Source organism: Pogona vitticeps, chromosome 1, assembly GCF_051106095.1.
Source record: "Pogona vitticeps strain Pit_001003342236 chromosome 1, PviZW2.1, whole genome shotgun sequence".
Classification (NCBI taxonomy): Eukaryota; Metazoa; Chordata; class Lepidosauria; order Squamata; family Agamidae; genus Pogona; species Pogona vitticeps.
This window is the reverse complement of record NC_135783.1, coordinates 245,606,162-245,628,575: the sequence shown is the minus strand read 5'-3', so window position 1 is coordinate 245,628,575 and position 22,414 is coordinate 245,606,162. Positions and strand designations below refer to the sequence as shown.

The window sequence follows — 22,414 nt, the reverse complement described above, 5'->3', positions numbered from 1 at the left end:
GGGGGAACAGAAGAAAACGGCTGACATCAAATATAAACCCAGGCGGCAAAAACACGCACCAGCGACCCGACTCTGAAGACGGAAAGCGGCAACCAGGTTTAGCCAACCAACCACGGCGACAAGTGGAAGTAGGAGCCTTTGTCCGCCGTGCTTGGACCCGTTCCCGCCTCCAAGACTGGAGGCTGTTCGAGCCCTGCCATGGATATTAAGGCGAAGAAAGGACGGTCCTTTCTAGGCGCCTAAAATGTCTACCTTAGACGGGGACATGTTTCCAACGAGATAGCCGCGTCACTCTGTTTCAGTACGTATAACAGAAATAAAAAACAGACCTTATAGTGTCGCCTTAAAAATTAACAGATTTATTTCAACACCAGCCTTGGTGTGATTACAAATCCCACCTCCTCAAGCATTTGTTACACAGAAAAAAAGAGGAGTTTCTGCTTGATCCCCACAGTTCCGCCATAGTTCAGGGGAAAAAAATCAGTAAAAAGCTGTGGTTCCCTGTCCACGGCCGACCAGAGCGCCAGCGCATTCCCATGGACGTACTTCTTAGCACGCCTAGTCCAAAACGGACCTGATTTCTGTTCTTAATTCTCGATACAAAGGAGAACAACCCCCCCACAGAAAATCACCATAGACGGTCGACGGATAGAGCGACGCCACTATTCCTCCAGCGAGAATCGCAGTTAATGGCGGCCCCGCCGTTTTATTTTTACCGGAAGTCTACTCTATGTCTAACTCTGCGCTCCGTACAGCCGAAATGTTGCTCCGGAAGGCGGAAGTGAGGATTGGTTTCCGGTAGAGGGGGATGAGACTCGTGTTGCGCAGGCGGGAAACTGTATCTGGTGAGAGGGGAGTGGGTGATGGTTTTTGGGGTGAGGGATTTCTCTGCGGCTCGCTAGCCAGCCTCCAGTCTCGCCGGGGCTGCCGCTGTTTTTTTTTCTTTTCAAACTGTATTTTTTTTTGGTTTTTTTTTAAATGAGGGGAGCTTTAGTTTCCTAAGTTTGCAACTCTAGTAGACACACATACTCAGGCGGAAGGCCCATGGACCTCAATGGGGCTTTCTTCTGAATAGGTAAAAAAGGTTGGTATGCACTGTAAGGCAGGCAGTGTTTTTGACGTGCATGTGCGCGAATTCCCGCTTGTTTAGCCAACACGGTTCTCTTTGCTTTTCCTTTTTAGTGACACCGCATGGTTTGCTGTCATCTTTAACGGTGGGATTCCTACATAGCTCTGTGTGGCTTCTTCTGAAGCTGTACGTAGTGTGGGGCCGTGAGTCCATATCGGGTCTGGGACTATTATCTATGTGCTGACGTTGTTTGGTTAGCAGCATATGGGAGAGGATTTTTTTTTGTAGTCCCCCCCCCCTCCCAATTGTTTCTAAATGTTTATTTTTCTCTTTTTCTTTCAGGTTCTTTAGGACTGCTTGAATATTCTGAATATTTCAGGTCTGTTTTGGATTCTGTTGAGACTGGAATATGTCAGCTTCAAAAAAGGACTGAGTTGTCTCCCTGTCTTGTCTGATTGTATTCATAAAAACTTTTCCAGAGCAGCAACATTTTGGTGTGGCTCATACCCCTGCCATAGCAGGCAAGGGGCTGAGAGGGAGCTGTCAGCATGGCAGATACATTGGAATTCAATGAAATATACCAGGAGGTGAAGGGATCTATGGTGAGTGATGCGGTGGAGATGTGGGACTTGGTGTGTGGGAAGATGAAATTCGACCTGTTTTGATGGTGTTAGTTGAGGAATAAGTTGCATTTTTGGAAAGAGATTGACATTAATAGAATGCTGTCTTGCTACAGAGAAACCAGAAATGAACACAGTATCTTGCCGTAGATGTAATCAGTGGAGCAAGCCAGAACAGTCCTATTTGCACCATTCTGAGGCCGATCAGTAGCTTCTACTTTTTTGGTGCGGGTAGAATGACTTGGGTTTGATTTGTTTCCAGTGTGTGTGATTCCTGGAGTTGAGACAAACACAAGCCTTCTGGTTGTCAAGGCTTCTTCTAGGGGGAAATTTCTGACATTGTGAAGTAGCTTAATAAGAAAGCCACTGTAGTTGATTTTAGCTGTGGGCAGTTTCTTGATCAGTTTTTAAAGACAAGGGAAGAAAAGATTAAAAAACAAACAAACAGTAAGATGTTTCTCTCTGTTTGAAGTAATGATTGTTGAACTCTGTATTTATGCCTTAAAGTGCCAAACAAACAACTTTTTAGGGCAGCATATTGTTTGATCACTAAAATGCAACAGGTTACAGCTAAATGTGATATTTTTGTTGATCTCTGCTAGCATTAATTGGTGTTAGAGAGATCAGTTAGCAGCCTAGTTTATATCACTTGGAGTTATTTCTAAATAAGTAAGCTTGCATTACTGGGGTACTATAGTTATTTCTAGCCATAAATCTATGTAATTTACTATGTGATATGAAGTATTTAAAAAGCTACCAAAATAACTCTTTAAAATCTGAATCTCTGGAAGAATTCCTGTGTGCCTTGTGTTGCAGTCTTTTCTGTGATAATGTTGCTGTGGTTTTTCTAGTGGCCAATTTACTATGTTCATTCATTCTACTTTGAGTCTGCAGTAGATTTGTTGCCCTTCTCAGTCCTTTCAGTAGCCTTGAACAGATTTTATGTTTTGTTTGGGAAGTGTTTGTGTGTAGCGTAGGGGCTTTAAGCACTGCCACATGTCCATAAAATGTTGAAGTGTTTCATGATTAAATTTCATGACTTTTGAGCATGACCAGTGCTTCCCTGTGTGTGAAAGGGTAATCAGGAACAGCATTAAAGTTTTAGAGAGAATAGCACTCTGTGGTACACTGTGCTGTCCATCCTCAAAGCTGGGGCAGTCAACTTCAGCAGGTCTAGGGACTAATTTTGTGCCTCTAGGACTCTTCAAGGCCTATGCAGGCCACCAAAAATATGACAAATATAATCACAAGTGACTAGAAGTCCACTCATGGTTTTGGTGAATGAGTACAGTGGTGCCTCGCTTAACAGGCGCCCCATTTAACGAAGAAATCGCATAGCAATGAAGATTTTGTGATTGCAAAAGCAATCACATTGCGATGTTTTAAATGAGGAAAAATGGCTTTGCGATGATCGGTACCCTGTTTCGCTTACCGATCATCGCAAAGCGATGATTTTTAACAGCTGATTGGCGGTTCCAAAATGACCGCCGGTTAAAAAAAATGGCCGCCCACTGTTTTCTGGGACGGATTCCTCGCTTACAGGGCAGCGAAAATGGCTGCCCTATGGAGGATTTTCGTTTAAAGGTGAGTCTGAAGCCCATAGGAACGCATTGAAGGGGTTTCAGTGCATTCCTGTTAGCTTTTTAATATCGCATAGCGACAAAATCGCTTTGCAGCTATTTTTGCTGCACCGATTATCGTCGCTATGCGAGGCACCACTGTATTTGGAGTGTAGTGAAGGGCCCCCTGTGGTCTATTTAAAAGGTGAATTTCCACTGCTCAAGGCTTCCAGAATCTGTATTTTAAACTTTTTCTGTCAGGCATAGGGTGTGGAGCAGTAAAATATTTTTGACAGGCTCATGTAATCCTGTGGTTGTAGTTTGCCCATTCCTGCTACCTCACCTGAGTTCAAGGGTATATTATGTCAAAGTTGTAGTAGTGCTTCAGCAATAATGAAGAGTGAAATTTAAGTAATATGTAAATATATAAATATTCTTGATTTCAGTTGTAGTGAAGGGTCTGTCATCTGTGAGCAATGGTGTAAGACCCAACCATGGACTTTGTACATGGAATGGAAGACAAGGTGTTAGGGATTCTATGTGTGTGCAGATTTGTGTTTTTGAAATGCATCTCCTAGAATTAGCAAAGTAGCACCTTTCCAAATTGGAGTGTTAACTGCAGAATTCTCCAAGAATTCCCCAGGCAGAATTTTGGGACTTGCAGTCCAGAAACACTGAACTGCACCACTGTACATGCATGAAAGGAAGCGACAAACCCTCTTGTGAGAAAGTTGTCTGCATGTACGTGCATATAAAAGAACATGCAAAAGAAGATGGGAGTGTGTGGGCATTCCCTGCAGTCTGTCTCCATTTTATTCCCCTGCTGTGCTCTGTTAGGAGTCAGCAAACAGAAAGGCCTCCCACCCAGTAATCACAGGTGCTACTTATTGCTCTCAGCAGTTGCCAGGATACACCCCTTCCTCTTAAGTTGAGCACAGTGAGCTTCTAAATGGGGAATTCCCAGAGGTTAGTCCAAGTCACTTCTTGATGTTAATCTAAATCACTCACCTATTTGCCTTTGTGTTCTTAGTCTCCCTTTCTTTTGTCTCTTCCTCCAGTAGACCATTTCCTTACTGTCTTTCCTTACTACCTGTCCCCTGCCAAACTCCTCTTAGCATTCCTTGGTCAATTGCTCCCTGGGGTCTGTCTCAATTCTATTAACCTGCTGTGCTGTATTAGGAGTCAGCAAACAGAAAGCACATAGTGTGAGTTGCAATTTATGTTAAGCATATGAAAAGGGAGAACTACAGTCATGCCTCGCTTTACTATTGTCCCGCATTACGACGAAACCGCATTACGACGATCTTAATGCGATCGCAAAACGATGGTCTAAATGGGTTTTTTTCGCTTTGCGATGATCGGTTCCCTGCTTCGTGAACAGATTCTTTGCAAAACGACGATTTTTAAACAGCTGATCGGCGGTTTCAAAATGGCTGCCAGGTAAACAAAATGGCTCCCCCACTGTTTTCTGGGACGGATTCCTCGCAAGACAGGCAGCGAAAATGGCTGCCCTATGGAGGATCTTTGCTGGACGGTGAGTTTTGACCCCATTGGAATGCGTTAAAGGGGTTTCAGTGGGTTTTTTTCTGCTTTACGATGTTTTCGCTTAATGGCAATTTTCCTGGAACAGATTGTCGCCATTAAGCGAGGCACCACTGTATATATTTTGTGTTTAGTAGGGAAAAGGTGTATACTAAATTCAAAGAAAATCAGTGTTTTGTGCCTGATCAATACAGTGGTGATAACATCAGTGTTATGGAAAGATGAAGACTTGAGGTGTTAAATGAGTGTTTCAGTCCTGAGCACCAGCTGGTGATACTGAACTGGACAAAAAAGGAAATTCTGGGTTAGCATTGGTTGTTCCCTGAGCAATTGGATGAAATCATCCAAGGACAGCATATAGAAATAAGAGTTGGGGATCAAAGCAGAGAGGGGGAAGTGGAGAAAAAGAACTTCTCCCTTTAGACACAGTTATTGTGATGAGACAGGTAGGAGGCTGTTTGAAGGCAATCTTAAAAATCGTAGAAGTGTGAAGAATGGTAAGCAGGAGTGAGATATCAGCTGTACCAAAGGCAGCAAAAAGATCAAGGTGGATGAAGACCAATGATCAGCCTTTAGATTTAGAAATACAGTACTCATTAGATTCCACAATCACAGTTTTAGATGTTCTTGGACAAATGAGGGAGACAGAAACTAGACGAGAAAACTGACATCTGGAATTCCAATGGAGTAAATAGCTGTTCTCCCCTCCCCTCACTAGCTTTGATCTTTTGATAAAATAATGAAGTATTAATGCTATAAGATTATGCAGATTGCTGTGTCAGACCAAAGGTTGATCCGCAGATTTTGTGCATTTGGTTTTTTGCTCTCCAGAAACTGGTAACTTGTATGGAGTTTGTATATTAGCCTGTGGATTCAATTGGGTGCCGAATACTGAATATCCAGTGTGCATATAAATTGATATGAGCTGTATTTGGGTTAGAGATGGGATATTTGTATTCATTTCCCAGGGTAGATTAATTTGAACATCACCACCACAGGTGGCCAGGCAGATTGGACCCCCCCCCCCCCCAGAACTGGGCCGTCCATTTACCGTTTGCATCTGTTGTCCTTCATGCTGCACCAGTTGCAGAAGTAGCCTGGCTGGGGCTTATCTGCCTCCCTGTGCTGCTGACCACTAAGCAGCTGAGCAGGGAGACTCATCATCCTGCCTTCTTGCCAGATTGGTCAGCAGCACAGGGAGGCAGGGAAGCCCCTGCCAGGCTTCTTCGATGACTGGCAAGGCATGAACAGTGGCAGCCATAAGTAGATAGCCTGGTTCCAGCCATAAGTAGAAGGTCCAATCAGTCCGGCCACTAGTGGCAATATTTGAATTAGTCTCCCCTGAGACATGAATACAAATATCCCATCTCTAATTTGGGTGTTTAGCTTGCTCCAGCCCAAATGAGTTTGAGTAAAAATAATTCTAGAAGCAGGAATTCTAACAACTTGAGGCAGCTGTCAAGAATACAACATTTATGTCCAGCTATGTGTTCAAGTGGTTCTGAACAGTAATATAAAAGAAGTCTTTGTGCATGTTTAATGAAACAAAGATGTATAGAAGAAAATCCCATTGTTGGTTGTTGTGGGTTTTCCGGGCTGTTTGGCTGTGTTCTTAAGGTTTTTCTTCCTAACGTTTCGCCAGTCTCTGTGGACGATATCTTCAGAGGACAGGAGTCAGAACTCATCGTTCTTCACATTTGAAATATTCTGTCCCTACTCCATCATCATCATCATCATCATCTTAGAACTGTAGGACTGGAAGGGACCATGTGGATCATTGAGTTCAGCTCCTGTTGAACTCCCAACCACTGGCTCTAACCAGATGCCGTTCCGGCAGTTAGTTCTTAATGGGAATTTGACACATCCTTTTGAATTCCATGTTCTCTTGCAAGAATGGCCACCCTTCTTTTTGTTGTGAGCATTCTTTGTCTCTTTTTTTTGGTATTAGAATGATGGCCGTCTCCGGCTAAGCCGTCAAGGTGTGATTTTCAAGAACAGCAAAACAGGAAAAGTTGACAACATTCAGGCCTCAGAGTTGGCAGAGGGCATCTGGCGCCGAGTGGCATTGGGTCATGGTCTCAAGCTAGTTACGAAGAGTGGTCATGTCTACAAGTATGATGGATTCAGAGAGACGGTAAGGTTCCTTTTGCGTATGTATTCCTTTTGGATTTTCCTGCAGATCTCCAGGGCTTGGTGCAAGCGGACAGTTTCAGTGTTAAGAATCAGGGCAGGTTGATTCTTAAGATGATTATCTGGTTTAATAATACGGCTGTGCCTTATGCTCCTCTCCATGCCTTACATTAGTTCCAGGCTCTGATAGCAGAGCTGCCAGTTTTATATAGGATTGTGTCTAGAAAATTTCAATTGTTGTGTTATGCTTGTAGGAAATGATGCTGGCAAGGAATACAATACATAACTCTTTCTTTCTAGTGCTCACCTACATTAGAAAAAAGTGTTAATATTATCTTTATTTTCTTTAGTCTATGATGTTTGACACAGGATAAATTTTCCTCCCAGGTGTTGTTTGCTACTTGTGACTAGTGACAAACTACTTAGTGGTATTGATTTTTGTACCATTGATTTTCCAGTGCATTAAGTCTGTATTCCCTAATTAAGATTTTCTTTCCTTTTAGGAGTTCGACAAACTCTCAGATTTTTTCAAGACTCACTTCCACTTGGAGCTGGTTGAAAAAGACCTGTGTGTTAAGGGGTGGAACTGGGGAACAGTGAAGTTTGGAGGTGAGTTTGTACTGGGTGAGTGAGAAATTGGCACATGGAATGGAAGTCTAGGAGACACTGCTGGCAGAAGGAAATATCTAATTTTCTCTGGGAAGACAGCCTGTTGATCTTTTGCAGGGCAGCTTCTCTCATTTGACATTGGGGAACAGCCAGTTTTTGAGATTCCGCTCAGTAATGTATCTCAGTGCACAACTGGCAAGAACGAGGTGACATTGGAATTCCACCAGAATGATGATGCTGAGGTATCACTCATGGAGGTGCGCTTCTATGTGCCACCCACCCAGGAGGATGGTGTGGACCCTGTGGAGGTGAGCACTGCTTGAATATAAATGTTGGATGAGTGAGGGTTATTTCATGAAACTTACTGTTCCATTTTGTTTCTGCAGGCCTTTGCACAAAATGTGTTATCCAAGGCAGATGTCATCCAGGCCACTGGAGATGCCATCTGCATTTTCCGGGAACTGCAGTGCTTGACACCACGTGGGCGCTATGACATACGCATCTACCCCACCTTCCTTCACCTCCATGGCAAGACTTTTGACTACAAGATCCCCTATACGACTGTTCTGCGGCTTTTCCTGCTACCCCATAAAGACCAACGCCAGATGTTCTTTGTGGTGAGGAGCAGCAGGTTTCATGTTAAGAGTAGATACATAATAGTATAATATTTCAGAAGTAATGATGTGTTTTGCCAGCTACAGTTTGTTTCCTATACTGGGGTTGCAGGTCCTAGTAGAGGTGTTACAGGGTAACTGAGAAGCGCAGTTGATTGTTTTTTGTTGATTGGGGAACCACCGGCCCTACAGCAAAATTAGGTTGCCATTTACATATCCTGGCATGGCTCCTCTTAGCCGTGACATGTTTTGGGTTGCTGATATGTGGACAGCGGTAATTGTTGTGTAGCTGAATGCAGTGCCTTGAAATGATTTTCTGTGCTATTTCTGTGCTTCCATTCACCCTAGCCAGGATAGTCAGTGGTGAGATATGATGGGATATGTAGTCCAAATGCATCTTGAGGGCACACATTCCACTTTCCTGCTTTAGGTATCCCAGCTTTGATCATGATCTTCCAGGTAGGGTTGGTGGTTATTATAGGGGCCTTTTTTCTATTCTTCACCATGTTGCTTATTTTTTAAAGATAGCTTTTGTAATTCCAAAAGATTGTATGTGAATTACACTTTGTTGGTTGCAACACCCCAAGTCTGTAGACTGCTTAACGTAGATTTTCTGAGGTGGAATAAACTGTTCAGACTCTCCAGATGAGACTGAAATTGTTACAGTTGTTATTCAGGTTTCTGTCCCACTAGTAGCTTGCAAAGAGATATCTTCGGTATGTGCAGTTAAGTAGAGGGGGAAGATCACATGTGAGGGAACTGGCTGTGATCTTGGTGTGGTTGGACCCAATGAGAGTGTCTCTTTAGGAGCAGAACCTGCAATAACGATAATTGTTTTCTTTGCTTTCTTTTAGATCAGCTTAGATCCTCCCATAAAACAAGGCCAAACTCGCTACCACTTTCTTATCCTGCTCTTCTCTAAGGATGAGGACATCTCTTTGACTCTCAACATGAATGAGTAAGTACCTTTCACCATCTTGTGCCCTTTTATAATGTATCTGCATTTGGCTCTTCTCAGATGGTGTTCAATCCTATCCTAGAAGGTTGATATTAAAGATCAATTCTAGATCTTTTATCATACATACAGTATTTTGCTTGATGGTTGCAGTAATCCTCAGGGGGCTTGCATTTCCATTTGTGTTGGAGCTTGTTTTGGGTGTGTTTGAGAGGGAGCTACATGAGAACCTAAGTCCTTTTCTCAAGCACAAGATTTTAAGCTCCGGACTGAATATTCCAGTACTGTTGGCACCTCAACAATGTCCTGTTGTTCAGTTTTCAGCATCTTAAAGAGTTTTTGCACTCTGCCTTTTCTTGACTTGTAGTCTCTTTTTGTTTAGGGATGAAGTTGAGAAACGCTTTGAGGGACGGCTCACTAAGAATATGTCTGGTTCCCTGTATGAGATGGTCAGTCGTGTTATGAAAGCCCTTGTAAACCGCAAGATCACAGTGCCTGGAAACTTTCAAGGGTGAGGAGTGCTTGGATGGAGGAGTTATGAACTATTAGTTTGAATATATGTCACATGTCGTATACAGAAGACATTATCTGCAACTAATACATTAAATTATTCATTGCTTCCCAATTGTCACATCAGTTTATATAACCAAATAGAGAGAGCAAATCCTATATGTTCAAATTTATCATTAAGTAAACAATTGGAAAAAATAGCGCAGAGCATGAAATACTGTTACACAAGTAATTTAGAAAGTAACACAATAAAAATATTTTTTTTCTATATCATTTTCTTAATGTACAGTAAAAAGCTTCTGTTGCTCTGTATGTTTGGGCTTCTTTCAACTGCTGTCCATCTTAGTTATCACACTGATTTTCAGTAATTGTGCTGTTTGCACAAATTTTAGCAAATGGTTCTTTACATAAATTGATTTTGTAGTTTTTTGTTCCTTAGGATAATTTTTGCATTAGGTAGCAAGCTGGATATCATTGGCTAGGGAATATTTAAGAACTGAGATTGAAAGAACTCTGGTAACATTATATCTGAGTTGAAGGATAAATTGTGCATAGTTGTCCTAGCTACCACACTCTTGTTTCCAAAAAAAATCTTGAATTGTTAGACACAACCATCGTATGTAAAAAGCAAAGCAAAGTGTGCTGCTTATATACTGCCCCATAGTGCTTAAACACTATCTGGGCAGTTTGTATTACGCAGGTTACACATTCCCTTCTCTGAGCTGAGTACTCAGTTTACCAACCTTGGAAGGATAGAAGGTTGAGTCAACCTCAGCCTGGCTACCTGAGCTCAGGATTGAACTTCGGTCATGAGCAGAGTCTTCAGTGCAGTACTGCAGCTTAACCACTGTGCCACAAAGCTCCTAATGTACATTTAATCAGCCATCGCATCCCATACTGTCAGTTTACAATTACTTCTATCAAATCATTTAAACTAACAAGTATAAAATATCAGTAGCATACCAGCTTATGGTAGTTGTGTTTTAAATTTGCATGCAATGAATTGGTTGTTCCTCTCGTGAAAAATAGTTTTTATCCTTTTTCACTGATTTCTGAAGCTGTCATTGTCTTCCAGTGAATTTTTAAAACTTCTTTGTTTCAACCTTAATTTAACAATTATATATTTTGGTCAAGGTTCCCTCTAAGGTGTGTGCCTGCATGTGCATGACTCCCCTCCCTGCCATGCAGCATTCCTCCTCCTGTGTGCATCCACAGTGATTGTTTTCACACCCTTTTGGTTCCGGTCGCAACCTTTACGTGGTGTGTGTGGAGTCACATTCATGAGGGGCAGAGCCCAGCCCAGCAGGGCTGAAAATTAAAGGGAATGTTGATTTTGGTCTATACATTTTACGTTGTCTTTCTGTTCTCCAGCAGTAGTTTTACACAATTGTGATTTTCAGAAAGTTGTCATATAGAGAGTTCTTGATTTGCCCACATTGGAACTGACAAAATTGATCAAGGTTTGAGTTGAAATTGCTCCTGCTTTTGGGACTGAAAAATAGCTATTGTAATAGGTTCTGTGACTGAATAAATGCACTTGGCTTGTGTATGACGCATATCTTCGCATTTCAGTTGCAATAGCTGGAGCTGACTGGTAGTAGAAGTGACTTGGTGTAGGTGGGCTGTGTGATGGGTCAGCTTTTCAGCTGTGTTAGATAATTGCTTGTTTGTGGGTGAACCAGATGTATGTCAACATGGTGTCTCTTTACTTCTTGAAGGCATTCTGGGGCCCAGTGTATCACATGCTCTTACAAGGCTAGCTCTGGACTCCTGTACCCTTTGGAACGGGGCTTCATCTATGTGCATAAGCCACCTGTTCACATCCGCTTTGATGAAATCTCTTTCGTAAATTTTGCCCGTGGGACCACAACAACACGCTCTTTCGATTTTGAGATAGAAACAAAGCAGGGGACACAGTACACTTTCAGCAGCATAGAAAGGTGAGTGAACTTAACCCAATTGAACCATGGAGGAATGTATGCAATGTGCTTGCTAGCCATTGATCTGACCTACTCATCAGTAGGCAACCTTCAGTCTCGAGAGACTATGGTAACGTGCTCTGTATGGAGGTCTTGGAACAGCATCTAGTGTGGCTGAGAAGGCCAATTCGAGAGTGACAATCTCTTCTAGATATAAAATATATTTTGTTGCAGAGGAAGGAAACAGAGGTGCTGCTGCCACTGATTGTTTTGCTTTCCAACCAGTACTCTTTATGCTACCTACCTACTATTGTGATCCTTAATTTCTAGATGGCTTCTCATTTTGAGTCTTGATTCAGCTGAAGTGTCACACTACTCTTGTCTTCCTCTTCCACCCTCCTACCACAACATAAGGCTGATTTTTCTTTAAGAGGAGCAGCATTACTGCTAGCACATCCAGTTCTGGCACAGGCAAGTGAATGTAGGAGCTGTGCTTGGTGATTTCACCTGTGGCTTTTCTTCCCTACAGAGAGGAATATGGCAAGCTGTTTGACTTTGTGAATGCCAAGAAGTTGAACATCAAGAACCGAGGACTCAAAGAGGTATGTGTTGTGTGAGGTTGTACAAGAGAAAGGACAGGGAAAGGCAATTGCTGTCTAGTCCTGTGCCTGATCTGCTTGGGGCGGGATGGGGTTTCTCTTTCTCTTCAGAGCTTTTCTCCCTTCTCAATTTCTGTTCTCTCCTTGTAGAAGAAAAAGGTCTGTGCGATTGTTCCCTCCTCTTCCTCCTCTTGGTTCAGGTCTCCTCTGCATGGCTGTGGTGAACATTCCTAATCACCATAGTATAACCTTGCATGAACCACAGGGAAATGGGCAGTAGCCTGCTTTGCTCCAGGAGTGGCTGCTACCTAATCCACCATAAAGTCACTCGCATGGTCTTCTCCTTCCCCTGGGGAGGGAAAATATGTTGTAGCAGACCTGGACAGCAGCATGTACTCAGTTGATGAATCTGCTGGGAGGTGGTGGCGTGGTGTGTATGTCTGCAAGAAACATATGGAGTACATGTGCCTAGGAGCATGGGGGGAGTTGTAGCTTTAGAATCTGTGCATGCTTTGGGTGTGGAAAGTGTTGACAGATTTTTGTCGGCCCAGGGAATGGAACGGGAAGCTTTATTCCAGTTCCCATGGGATCCCTTGTATGTGTTTCTAGGGCATGAAGAATATGCCCTATGATGAATATGCTGGCTCAGATGAAGACTCCCATGATGCTTACTTAGAGCGTATGAAGGAGGAGGGCAAGATTCGCGAGGAGAATGCGAATGACAGCAGCGAAGACTCCGGGGAGGAGACAGGTGACCCATTTCTTCCAGCCTCAGAGTAGAGGCTGGTCTTTTCTGTTGGACCCTTCTCAGCTCCAGCTGGGACAAACCTCTCTCTGCACTTTTCCTTCATGTCTTTGTCTCATTTCTGTGGGTTTCTCTTCTAGATGAATCATTCAATCCTGTGGAGGAGGAAGAAGATGTGGCAGAAGAGTAAGTAAATATTTTAGCTTGCCAGAGAGGAAACTGTTTAGAAAACATCACTGTGTATATGCCATGTTTGACTTTCAGCAGAGGTGGAAGTCCAAAAGGCAGAGTGTCATTCTGTGATGACAAGGGAATATGGTGAACCTGGAAGGGACTGGTATAACAATGAAGTTGCTTGTGCTTGGAGCAATGTCTTGGGCACTTTGGCCAGGTCTCCTGAAGTGTTGGAGTATGGGTGGAGTTTGGAAGCAGGCATATTCCATCATCAATGGGATTCCTTTGAGGGGATGCTTGTCTTAAAAGTGACTCCAGTACCAGTGTAATTGGAGTGAGAAAACAGTTGACCCGGTTGTGTGGGTACCAGGAGGAGCAACGGGTGAATCTGAGAAAATAACTGAGAAAGAAGTGGTTTTATCATTAAGTGCCACTTTGATAATCTTCACAATTTGTGGCTTTCATCTGGAAAATAAATACTACAATTGCATACAGTAATGTTGTATGCTGAGGTCTGAACTGTCAGAAAGACATTGGGAACTTGAAATTTGGGAATATTTTCACTGAAACTGCTGAAAAACAGGTAGGAGGAGAGCAGGCATAACAGTTGTTGTTTAGTCATTAAGTCATGTCCAACTCTTTGTGACCCCATGGACCAGAGCATGCCAGGCCCTCCTGTCTTCCACTGCCTTCCGGGGTTTGGTCAAATTCGTGCTGGTAGCTTTGATGACACTGTCCCTTCTCCTCTTGCCCTCACACTTTCCCAACATCAGGGTCTTTTCCAGCGAGTCTTCTCTTCTCATGAGATGGTCAAAGTATTGGAACCTCAGCTTCAGGATCTGTCCTTCCAGTGAGCACTCGGTTGTTTTCCTTCAAAATGGATAGGTTTGTTCTCCTTGCAGTCCAGGGGACACTCAATAGTCTCCTCCAGCACCACAGTTCAAAAGCATCAGTTCTTCGGTGGTCAGCCTTCTTTATGGTCCAGCTCTCACTTCCATACATCGCTACTGGAAAAAGCATAGCTTTGACTATGCAGACCTTTGTCGACAAGGTGATGTCTCTTCTTTTTAAGATGCTGCCTAGGTTTGTCATCACTTTCCTCAGCATCCCAATCCCAAAGGAGGGCAGTGCCAAAGAATGCTCCAACTACTGTACAGTTGCACTCATTTCACATGCTAGCAAGGTTATGCTCAAAATCCTAAAAGGTAAGCTTCAGCAGTATGTGGACTGAGAACTCCCAGACGTACAAGCTGGATTTCAAAGGGGCAGAAGAACTAGAGACCAAGTTGCTAACATGCGCTGGATTATGGAGAAAGCCAGAGCGTTCCAGAAAATCATCTACTTCTGTTTCATTGACTACACAAAAGCCTCTGACTATGTGGACCACAGCAAACTATGGCAAGTTCTTAAAGAAATAGGAGTGCCTGACCACCTCATCTATCTCCTGAGAAATCTATATGTGGGACAGGAAGCAACAGTTAGATCTGGATATGGAACAACTGATTGGTTCAAAATTGGGAAAGGAGTCTGACAAGCCTGTATATTGTCTCCCTGCTGATTTAACTTATATGCAAAATACATCATGCGAAAGGCTGGACTGGATGAATCCCAAACCGGAATTAAGATTGCTGGAAGAAATATCAACAACCCATATACAGATGATACCACTCTGATGGCAGAAAGTGAGGAGAAATTAAAGAACCTCATAATGAGGTTGAAAGAGGAGAGTGCAAAAAATGGTCTGAAGCTCAGCATCAAAAAAACTAAGATCATGGCCACTGGCCCCATCACCTCCTGTCAAATAGAAGGAGAAGATATGGAGGCAGTGACAGACGCAGCAGTGCACCTCTGCTGTTCAGAATGTGTGTCGGTCTTGGCAAAACACAGTCCTCAACCCCTTTTTTGCACCTCCGCACACTTCTCAGACTGTTTGTTTTTTTGAAGAAGAAAACAGTGTTGCAGTCTGAATCAGCCATTCATTTCAAAAAGGGCAGTGTTTATTGAAGGAAGTGTTAAGTGTGTTTTGGACTAAGTCTCTTTTTTCCAACCCTCTGAGTCAGTTGCCTTCCTTTGTTATTTAAACAACCCTTGCAAGGGTTTTGTTTATTCAAGCAGCAGTTGCTGTAAAGCAGATTTAAATTCTGTAGTTTCCAGTATTGATTTGGAAGTATTTTATAATTTATTACAGTTATTGTATAATTAACTAGATGTAATATTTAATCAAGTTATAAGCTTTAAGATGCATGTGTATGCATAAAACTACACCTAATGTCCACCTTGGACTATTCCTGTGCATTCTGTTATTGCCACCTTGGATACAGCACACACTGTTCAGAACAGCTGAAGCAGGTAGAGACCAAAAGTCTTGCATAACTAAATAGATGTTTAAGTGATTAGGTGCATCCATCTGGAGAATACTCTATCAAGGAAAAGACCTTGATGTTAGTAAAGTGTGAAGGCAAGAGGGGAAGGGGATGACAGAGGATGAGATGGTTGGACAGTGTCATTGAAGCAAACAACATGAATTTGACCCAACTTCGAGAGGCAGTGGAAGACAGGAGGGCCTGGCGTGCTCTGGTCCATGGGGTCACAAAGAGTTGGAGACGACTAAATGATGATGCATCCATCTGGGATCTCAGACAGATTTATCTGAAGTGCTGATCCTTTAAGTAGTCCACCCCGTGTATGTAAAATTTGCCTTGTTAGAAGCTTATCTGTTCGTCTTTTTGTAGAATCGAGCAGGTTAGAGTAGAACACAAGGGGTTGCTTTCATCTCCATCATTTCACATCACAGTTAAGTCACTTAACACCCAATGCTCTGTATTCCTTCTGGAATGGCTTCTGGGTATATCTGTAGAACGGTGTGTCATATTTCTTTGCAGTGTATTTAACAAATGCTTTGCAACAATGGTAATGGTACTCTTGTGTTTGCCAATGCATATCATCTTTTCTACTCTACTTTGACGATGTAGAATGGCTTGTTTTCATTGGTTTTTTCTTTAGTTCAGTGTTTTTGTGGTATAAAGCTTAGTTATAGAATATGAGAATTGTAGTGAAGATATTGAAGATATGTTAAGTGTAGGATGTTACTCAAGTTTGAGAGAGACTGATCATGCACACTTGCTTACAGAGAAGTTGGGATTTGTTAGTAGGGACAAGAAACTGAACCAGTCACTCTTCAGTTACTTTTCCTTGAGACAGGTTTGATAGCAATGCTTCAGCCAGCTCATCTAGCAATGAAGGAGATAGTGATGAGAGGAAGAAGCCTGCCAAAAAAGCCAAAATTGTCAAGGAACGCAAGCCACGCAAGAAGCCATCTGAGGTGAGAGCAACATCACCTTGTTAACATCAAGGCCATTTGGCTCCTGATTTATTCTGTGGTTAGGAGAAACCATTCTTGGGACTTGCCATTAGGGCTGGGAGTATCTGTGAGAAAGGAAGCTAGTGAGCGGGGATACTGTTACACATTTACTGTGTTTTTAAGTACTTTACACCTAGCTGCATTATGTGAACGCAGAACCTCATTGCCAGTTCTGAATTGGCTAGCAGTTTACACCCAAATTTGTATTGTTATCTAGCCATGCATATTTTCCCTCTTCTTCTGCTCATTTCACCGGCAGTTATAGGCACATATATGTAGTTAATTCAGATGTAACTTCATCCAGGAGGGCTTCTGTGCATCCATCAGTACCCCTTTCTAGAAGCAGCCCTCACAATGTCTGGTGAGCTATCCCAAAACGTGGAGCAAGGTCCGGCACAGATCTGAATGGGTTTTTGTGTTTTCTTCAGTGAACAATGCTGATGTGCACATACCTTTAAATATGTAGTCTCACATCCCAATTTTTCCTATATAAATCAGTGGTAGTATAGTGGAAGTATGGTGGTCTTGATCAGCAGTTTACTTTTGACAGTGGATTAATTTTGAATTATGTCAGAGAAAGACCTTGATATAGTGCAAGGACTATTTTAAAACTCTCTGAAGAGGATTTAACTGAATTGCTGAGGATACGTAAGGAGAAGACTCCTTGAGCCTTAGTTCTTCTTTCAAGGAGTGGTAGTTGGGAGAAACGATTCCCAGTGTGGTGCACTTTTCTGATTTTTAATTTTATCTATAAAGTTTAAAAATATAGAAATATACAGGATACGTATTCTTTTGGGATACTCATTGTGGTGCGGTAGATAGAATGATGGACTGGGACTCAGGAGGCCATGGTTTGAATCCCCATTCAGCCATGGAAGCTCACTGGGGGAGTGGAACTGGTAAAACCACACCTTAAATATCTTACTTACCTTGAAAGCCCTATTAGGGTCACTGTAAGTTGGTTCCAACTTGATGGTACAGAACACACACATAGTTGGGAGAATGGAATAAAATACTGTTGCATGTCATTCAGCTCACACAGAAGAAAGCTGCTTGAGATGGGCTTGAAAATGGGAAATAAATATTTGTTTGACTTGTATGCCACCCGATTTGCTTGTTTATTAACAGTGTATTGTGAATCCAAAATAAGAACCAGTATTGGGCACATAATGGAAAGAGAAGCCACATTCTTTATTGACTTTTGCCTAATTTTTGCCAGTATTTTAATCCAGGGCTAAGCAGGTTTTAGTAAGATCTACTATATTCTTAAGATGAATAATGAGATCCATTTGATGATGTTGCAACCAGGTTTGAAGCACGGGGATTCATCATGACACTGTTCATAGTAGTGACCGTTTTGATCCCTATCATAAGCCACTTCTGGCAATTTTCAGCTCCACTAGAGACAGGTGTCTTGTTAAAGCTAATGGGACTTTACAGCTTACTGAAGAGCAATCCACTCCAAAATACTTCAGCACTATATTGATTGGAGGGAAATTCATTCCACCTCACTCCCACTGTGAGGACTGCAGCCGAGCTCAGAGGAAGGAGAAATGCCTGTGAGGAAAGTCCTTAGCTTTGCTGATTAAAAAAGAAGAAAATCCTAGTGCTCCCATTTTGCAGACCCTGACTCTGCAACATCACTAACGTAATCTGTTCCAGCAACATAGGTCAAGAATGAACGAGTCCCGTGTCTAGAAATTTGTTTGAAATCATCATACTCATAGGCATCCTTCAGTCTCGAGAGACTATGGTAACATGCTCTGAATCGAGGAGTGTCCTCTCCAGAGCATGAAGCCCGGGTAAGGTAATATTGAGGATAGGCTGTTACCCAAGCAGCAGATCCCCCCTCTCCACATTGCTGAAATGGTCCAATGGAAAGGCAAGAGCCAATACAACTGGTTCCAGCAATGTCGCAGGAGTTGGCAGAATGACACATGCTGCCTTCGGGACTCCAGCTCTGGATTTTGCCTCAAGGTTAACTCCTGAAGCCTTTTCCATGAGTGGATATAGCCACAAGGCAGTGGAGGTTTGAAATCGGAGTTTTCCTTCTCCTAGATGGGCTGCCTTCCTGGCTGACGAGCCCCACATACCCGGCCTGCTCTTTAATATTGCAAAAGTATGATCTGATCCTTAAAACTTTCCTGACTCCCTGGCTTATGCAAATCTAATTGGCTTTCCTATTTACCATATTAAGGCCAGATACAAAATTTGAGACCTGGCCTTCGCCCTCAGCCCAACTTCCTAGGGAAAAGGGTCCAGGGTCCTGGGACACGCTCTTTTAAAGCAGGAAGTCCCACCCCTAGGCCCCACCCCCAGGCCATGTGGTCAGGAGACAAAAAGAAAGCCCAGGAAAAAAAACTCAGCAAGGCATCCATGCAAACAGACCTGACCTTCGCCCTCAGTTTGAAATACTATAATAATAAACCAGTTACAATCTTCTGTACAAAAATCTATTTCTGGTTACACACACCTTTTTCCTTTCAGCATTATAATTTAGAGCAAGAAGTGAGTCATTTTTCTTACTGTCAAGGGTCCTTACTTAGCTTCTTTGTTCGTCCAGAGATCCCAGTTTTTGTTTTGCCTACCCGTGATTTAATGGGCCCAGCCAATAGACATGGGTTTGGAGGAGGAGCAGATGCTGTGTTGGATGGTTTGGAACACTGGTTGTTGGAGAAATTTTTATCCTTGGCTATGAACAAAACTCACAACAGAGGTCTTTACACATTAGAGGGTAGGTCAAGAGGAGTCTGCAGGATGTGTTAGAGAAGGGGGTTGTTTTTACCATGTGATGGATTGTGCTTTTTCTCTTTCGATTCTTTTCCCACCCTACCCCCAGGGTAAAAAAGGGAAAGATCCCAATGCCCCCAAAAGACCTTTGTCTGCCTACATGCTCTGGCTGAATGCCAATCGTGACAAGATCAGGTCAGACAGTCCTGGCATGAGTGTCACTGATGTGTCCAAGAAGGCTGGAGAACTGTGGAAGGGGATGTCCAAGGAGAAGAAAGAGGTGGGTACGGAGACGGTGACAGCTGTACTCTTATTTTATGTCGGTGGTAGTGTAGGGTTATGTCCTTTCTTGGAAAGGCTTTGATCAAATTGCTTTGTAGCCTGCACCATAAATTCAGACTTTGCCTCGCTGAAATGTAAGTTAAACACTGTCCAGTATATTTATCTTTGTGGTTTTTAAGGTTTTGTAATTCAGGCAAAAAGGTAATGGGGATTATGATAGTTTTAAAAAATTGCATATGACTCCAGTTGCTGGAGATCAAACTGTGTGTGTGTGTGTGTGAGAGAGAGACCTTATTATCCTGTTTGTGGCCTTCTCAGAAGTACTATGAGGGCTAGATTTAGCTCAGTAGTTGAGGGCACACTTTGCATATGCAACACTCCATGCTCAACCCCTTGCATCTCTGGGTAGAACCAGAAGGATAGCTAAAACTCCATAGAACTGTTGTCATTCAGTGCAAGATCGAGCAGTAGTCTGAATGGTCATACGTAAGCTAGTGTTCTGTGTACCTGTCACAATGGCTAAGATGGGAAATATTTTCCTGGAGTAGAAGGACTCTTGGTTAAATCTAGCATTGCTGCCTTTATGCTCACACAAGATCAAAGAATCTGAACAAAAGACCCAGAGCTTTTCAGGACTCAGCAGTCTCTTCCTGATCTTCATGCTTTCCTGCGGCTTTACAACACCCCATAATTGATTTCCTTAGGACTCTGTAACAGGACATTGATACATGAGCATCAGTGCCTCTTCTTATATGAGTGACAAGTACAACTTAACTGGATCTGTTTGCAGGAATGGGAACGTAAAGCTGAAGAAGCCAAGAGGGACTATGAGAAGGCCATGAAAGACTACAGTGAGGGGGGCAAGTCGGACAGCTCCAAAAAGTGAGTAGCCCTGTTTCCTTGGATTTCCCTTCCCTGTCTCTACTCCCCCCCCCCCGAGGATTCTGTCATTGCAGGGCTTTGTCTGTTTTTTCACATGTGCAGAGAAAAATCCAAGAAGAAAAAGAAGCCAGAGAAGCCAGGGAAAGGCAGACCAGAGAGGAAGGCTGCTCCTCCTCCAAAATCTGTTACCAGCAAGAGTCCTTTGAAGCAGCTAGGCGGCGAGAGCTTTAAGAGCAAGGAATTTGTTTCAAGTGATGAAAGCTCCTCGGGCGAGGACAAGAAGGAGGTGGGTGTTCTGTTGTACCAGTGGAGTAGAGAGAGGAGAGGTGTGTGTGTGTGTGTGTGTGTGTGTGTGCGTGCGTGTGCGTGCGTGCGTGTGTGTGTGCGCTCCATCCGAGACATAACTCTTGTTACGAGTTCTTTCCTTCATTAATGCCCATTCCACAACCTCCTGAAAGTTGCGGGCTGGCCTCTGACCCTGAATGCAACATTCTGCAGCACTTCTACATTTGCTCACTTGCACTCTTGATGCAATGCATTCTACTCTCCAGAAAATGTATTGGTAGTATTTGGGCTTTGACAGAATTGAGATTATTTTGCAATGACCAGTTTTACTGGGCAGTATGACTCGTCAGATGCTTGAGGATAGGAAAGACAGGAAGTCACAGGGAGGAACTTCGCTTTGTGGTGTATGTAGATTTCACATCCCATCAAATGGCAAATCCTGTTTAAAGCCTTCTTTGTTTTCCGTATCCATATATTTGTTGCATCCATGAAAGCTGGTAACAAGGTATTCCAGAAGTGGGACCTGAGATTTTCCTAAAGCCAGTTCTTTAGGAATCTATACACACACATTTATTTATTTGTGATATTTCCACCCTGGTTTTCTCCTCTAGAGGACCCAAGGCAGCTTACAGTATTGAAACGAACAATATAAACACTGAAAGATGGGGGGGGGGGGGGGAACAAAAGTTGAGAGACCGTGCACTAAAGCAATATTTCCACTGTCTTTTGGTTTCTTTGCTCTCTTGCCTGTTTTTGATTGCCTTTTGCTGATCTCTATCCACTTCAACTGTGTTCTGCACAATACTGTTTCTCATGTAGCAAAACACTTGTGATGCATAAGGGAATTTCAGTTTTCTTTGGACTTTCCATTCTTCGTGCAGCTTAAACGTCCTGTTTATTCTTCATTGCAGTTGGGTGTTGAGCTGAGTCAATAGAGCCAGTCCTAGCGATCACTACCTTGATCTGCCAGAGCTGATTCTGTTAGTAGAGATCTTGAAGATACACTGTTAATTTTGAATATTTCTCCCTTCCTAACTTGTTCCTCCTTTTTCCCTCCTAGGACTCAGATGAAGAAGAGATTGCCAGCACTCCACCTAGTTCAGCAGATTCTGGCTCTGGATCAGATTAGCAGGAAATTACCCACACGACCACTTGGGTTCCCTTATCCTCATTACAGGTGGTGTGGTTGTTATGTTGCTGAGGTGGGACTTACTGGACACAGTTTCATCCAGAGAGGTAGGCTGGAGAGCTGGTGCCATGTGGGAGTATCAGCCATGCTTCAGTGGCCTATTAAGCTCGTTCCCTGTCTCAGTATTGCAGGTTGTAGTCAGGGCCAGTTGTTACATCTGAAGAGGGAGGATGCTACTAAGAGAGAGGGAGGATGGAGAAAGCCAATCATCCCCCCCCCCCCAAATCTCTATGTTGTTCTAGATGCACTGTATCCTGTTAGAGGGTGTTCTGGGCAGCATGTGGCATACAGCTGGGACACTATGCAGCCTCACCAGTCAGATTCAAACGGTGTTCCTCCCGTTTATTTTCCCTTTCTTTTTACAAAATTCTCTTTGTATTTCTGTTTTATTGTGGCTGATTTAATAAAAACCAAGTGAATTTGAGTCAGATTTATTCTTCTGTAACCCAAAGTAGGGATTGGACAAACATACAGCAGTTTTTTTGAACCAAGATGCATGAAGAATTAAAAACCACAGAGAGTGCTACATCAGCTGCTTCACAGCAACACTTGCCTTGCCTCCCCCACCCCATTTTGATTCGAGCCAGTAATTTTTTTCATAGGGTTTTGAGTGGGAACTGCATCTTACATCTTGGACCAA

General features: G+C 43.0%; 1 protein-coding gene across 9 annotated transcripts; it reads left to right on the top strand.

Moving 5' to 3' along the window:
* Window positions 1-713: 713 nt before the first annotated feature.
* SSRP1 (structure specific recognition protein 1) lies at window positions 714-22,198 on the top strand. 9 transcript variants are annotated; one of them, XM_078383514.1, is made up of 18 exons: window positions 783-845; window positions 1,183-1,255; window positions 1,412-1,671; window positions 6,739-6,924; window positions 7,424-7,529; window positions 7,647-7,837; window positions 7,916-8,146; window positions 8,998-9,101; window positions 9,481-9,609; window positions 11,327-11,548; window positions 12,057-12,129; window positions 12,736-12,877; window positions 13,012-13,057; window positions 16,247-16,367; window positions 19,246-19,416; window positions 20,209-20,300; window positions 20,403-20,586; window positions 21,646-22,198. In XM_078383514.1, exons 3-18 carry the CDS (start codon window positions 1,618-1,620, stop codon window positions 21,712-21,714), a joined length of 2,121 nt encoding a protein of 706 aa, XP_078239640.1. In that variant the 5' UTR covers window positions 783-845; window positions 1,183-1,255; window positions 1,412-1,617; the 3' UTR covers window positions 21,715-22,198. The 9 variants fall into 9 exon arrangements, with proteins under 9 accessions (XP_072841515.2, XP_072841518.2, XP_078239640.1 ...); XM_078383518.1 differs by having other exon boundaries at window positions 786-845; window positions 1,183-1,214; XM_078383516.1 differs by having other exon boundaries at window positions 802-1,075.
* Window positions 22,199-22,414: the final 216 nt, after the last annotated feature.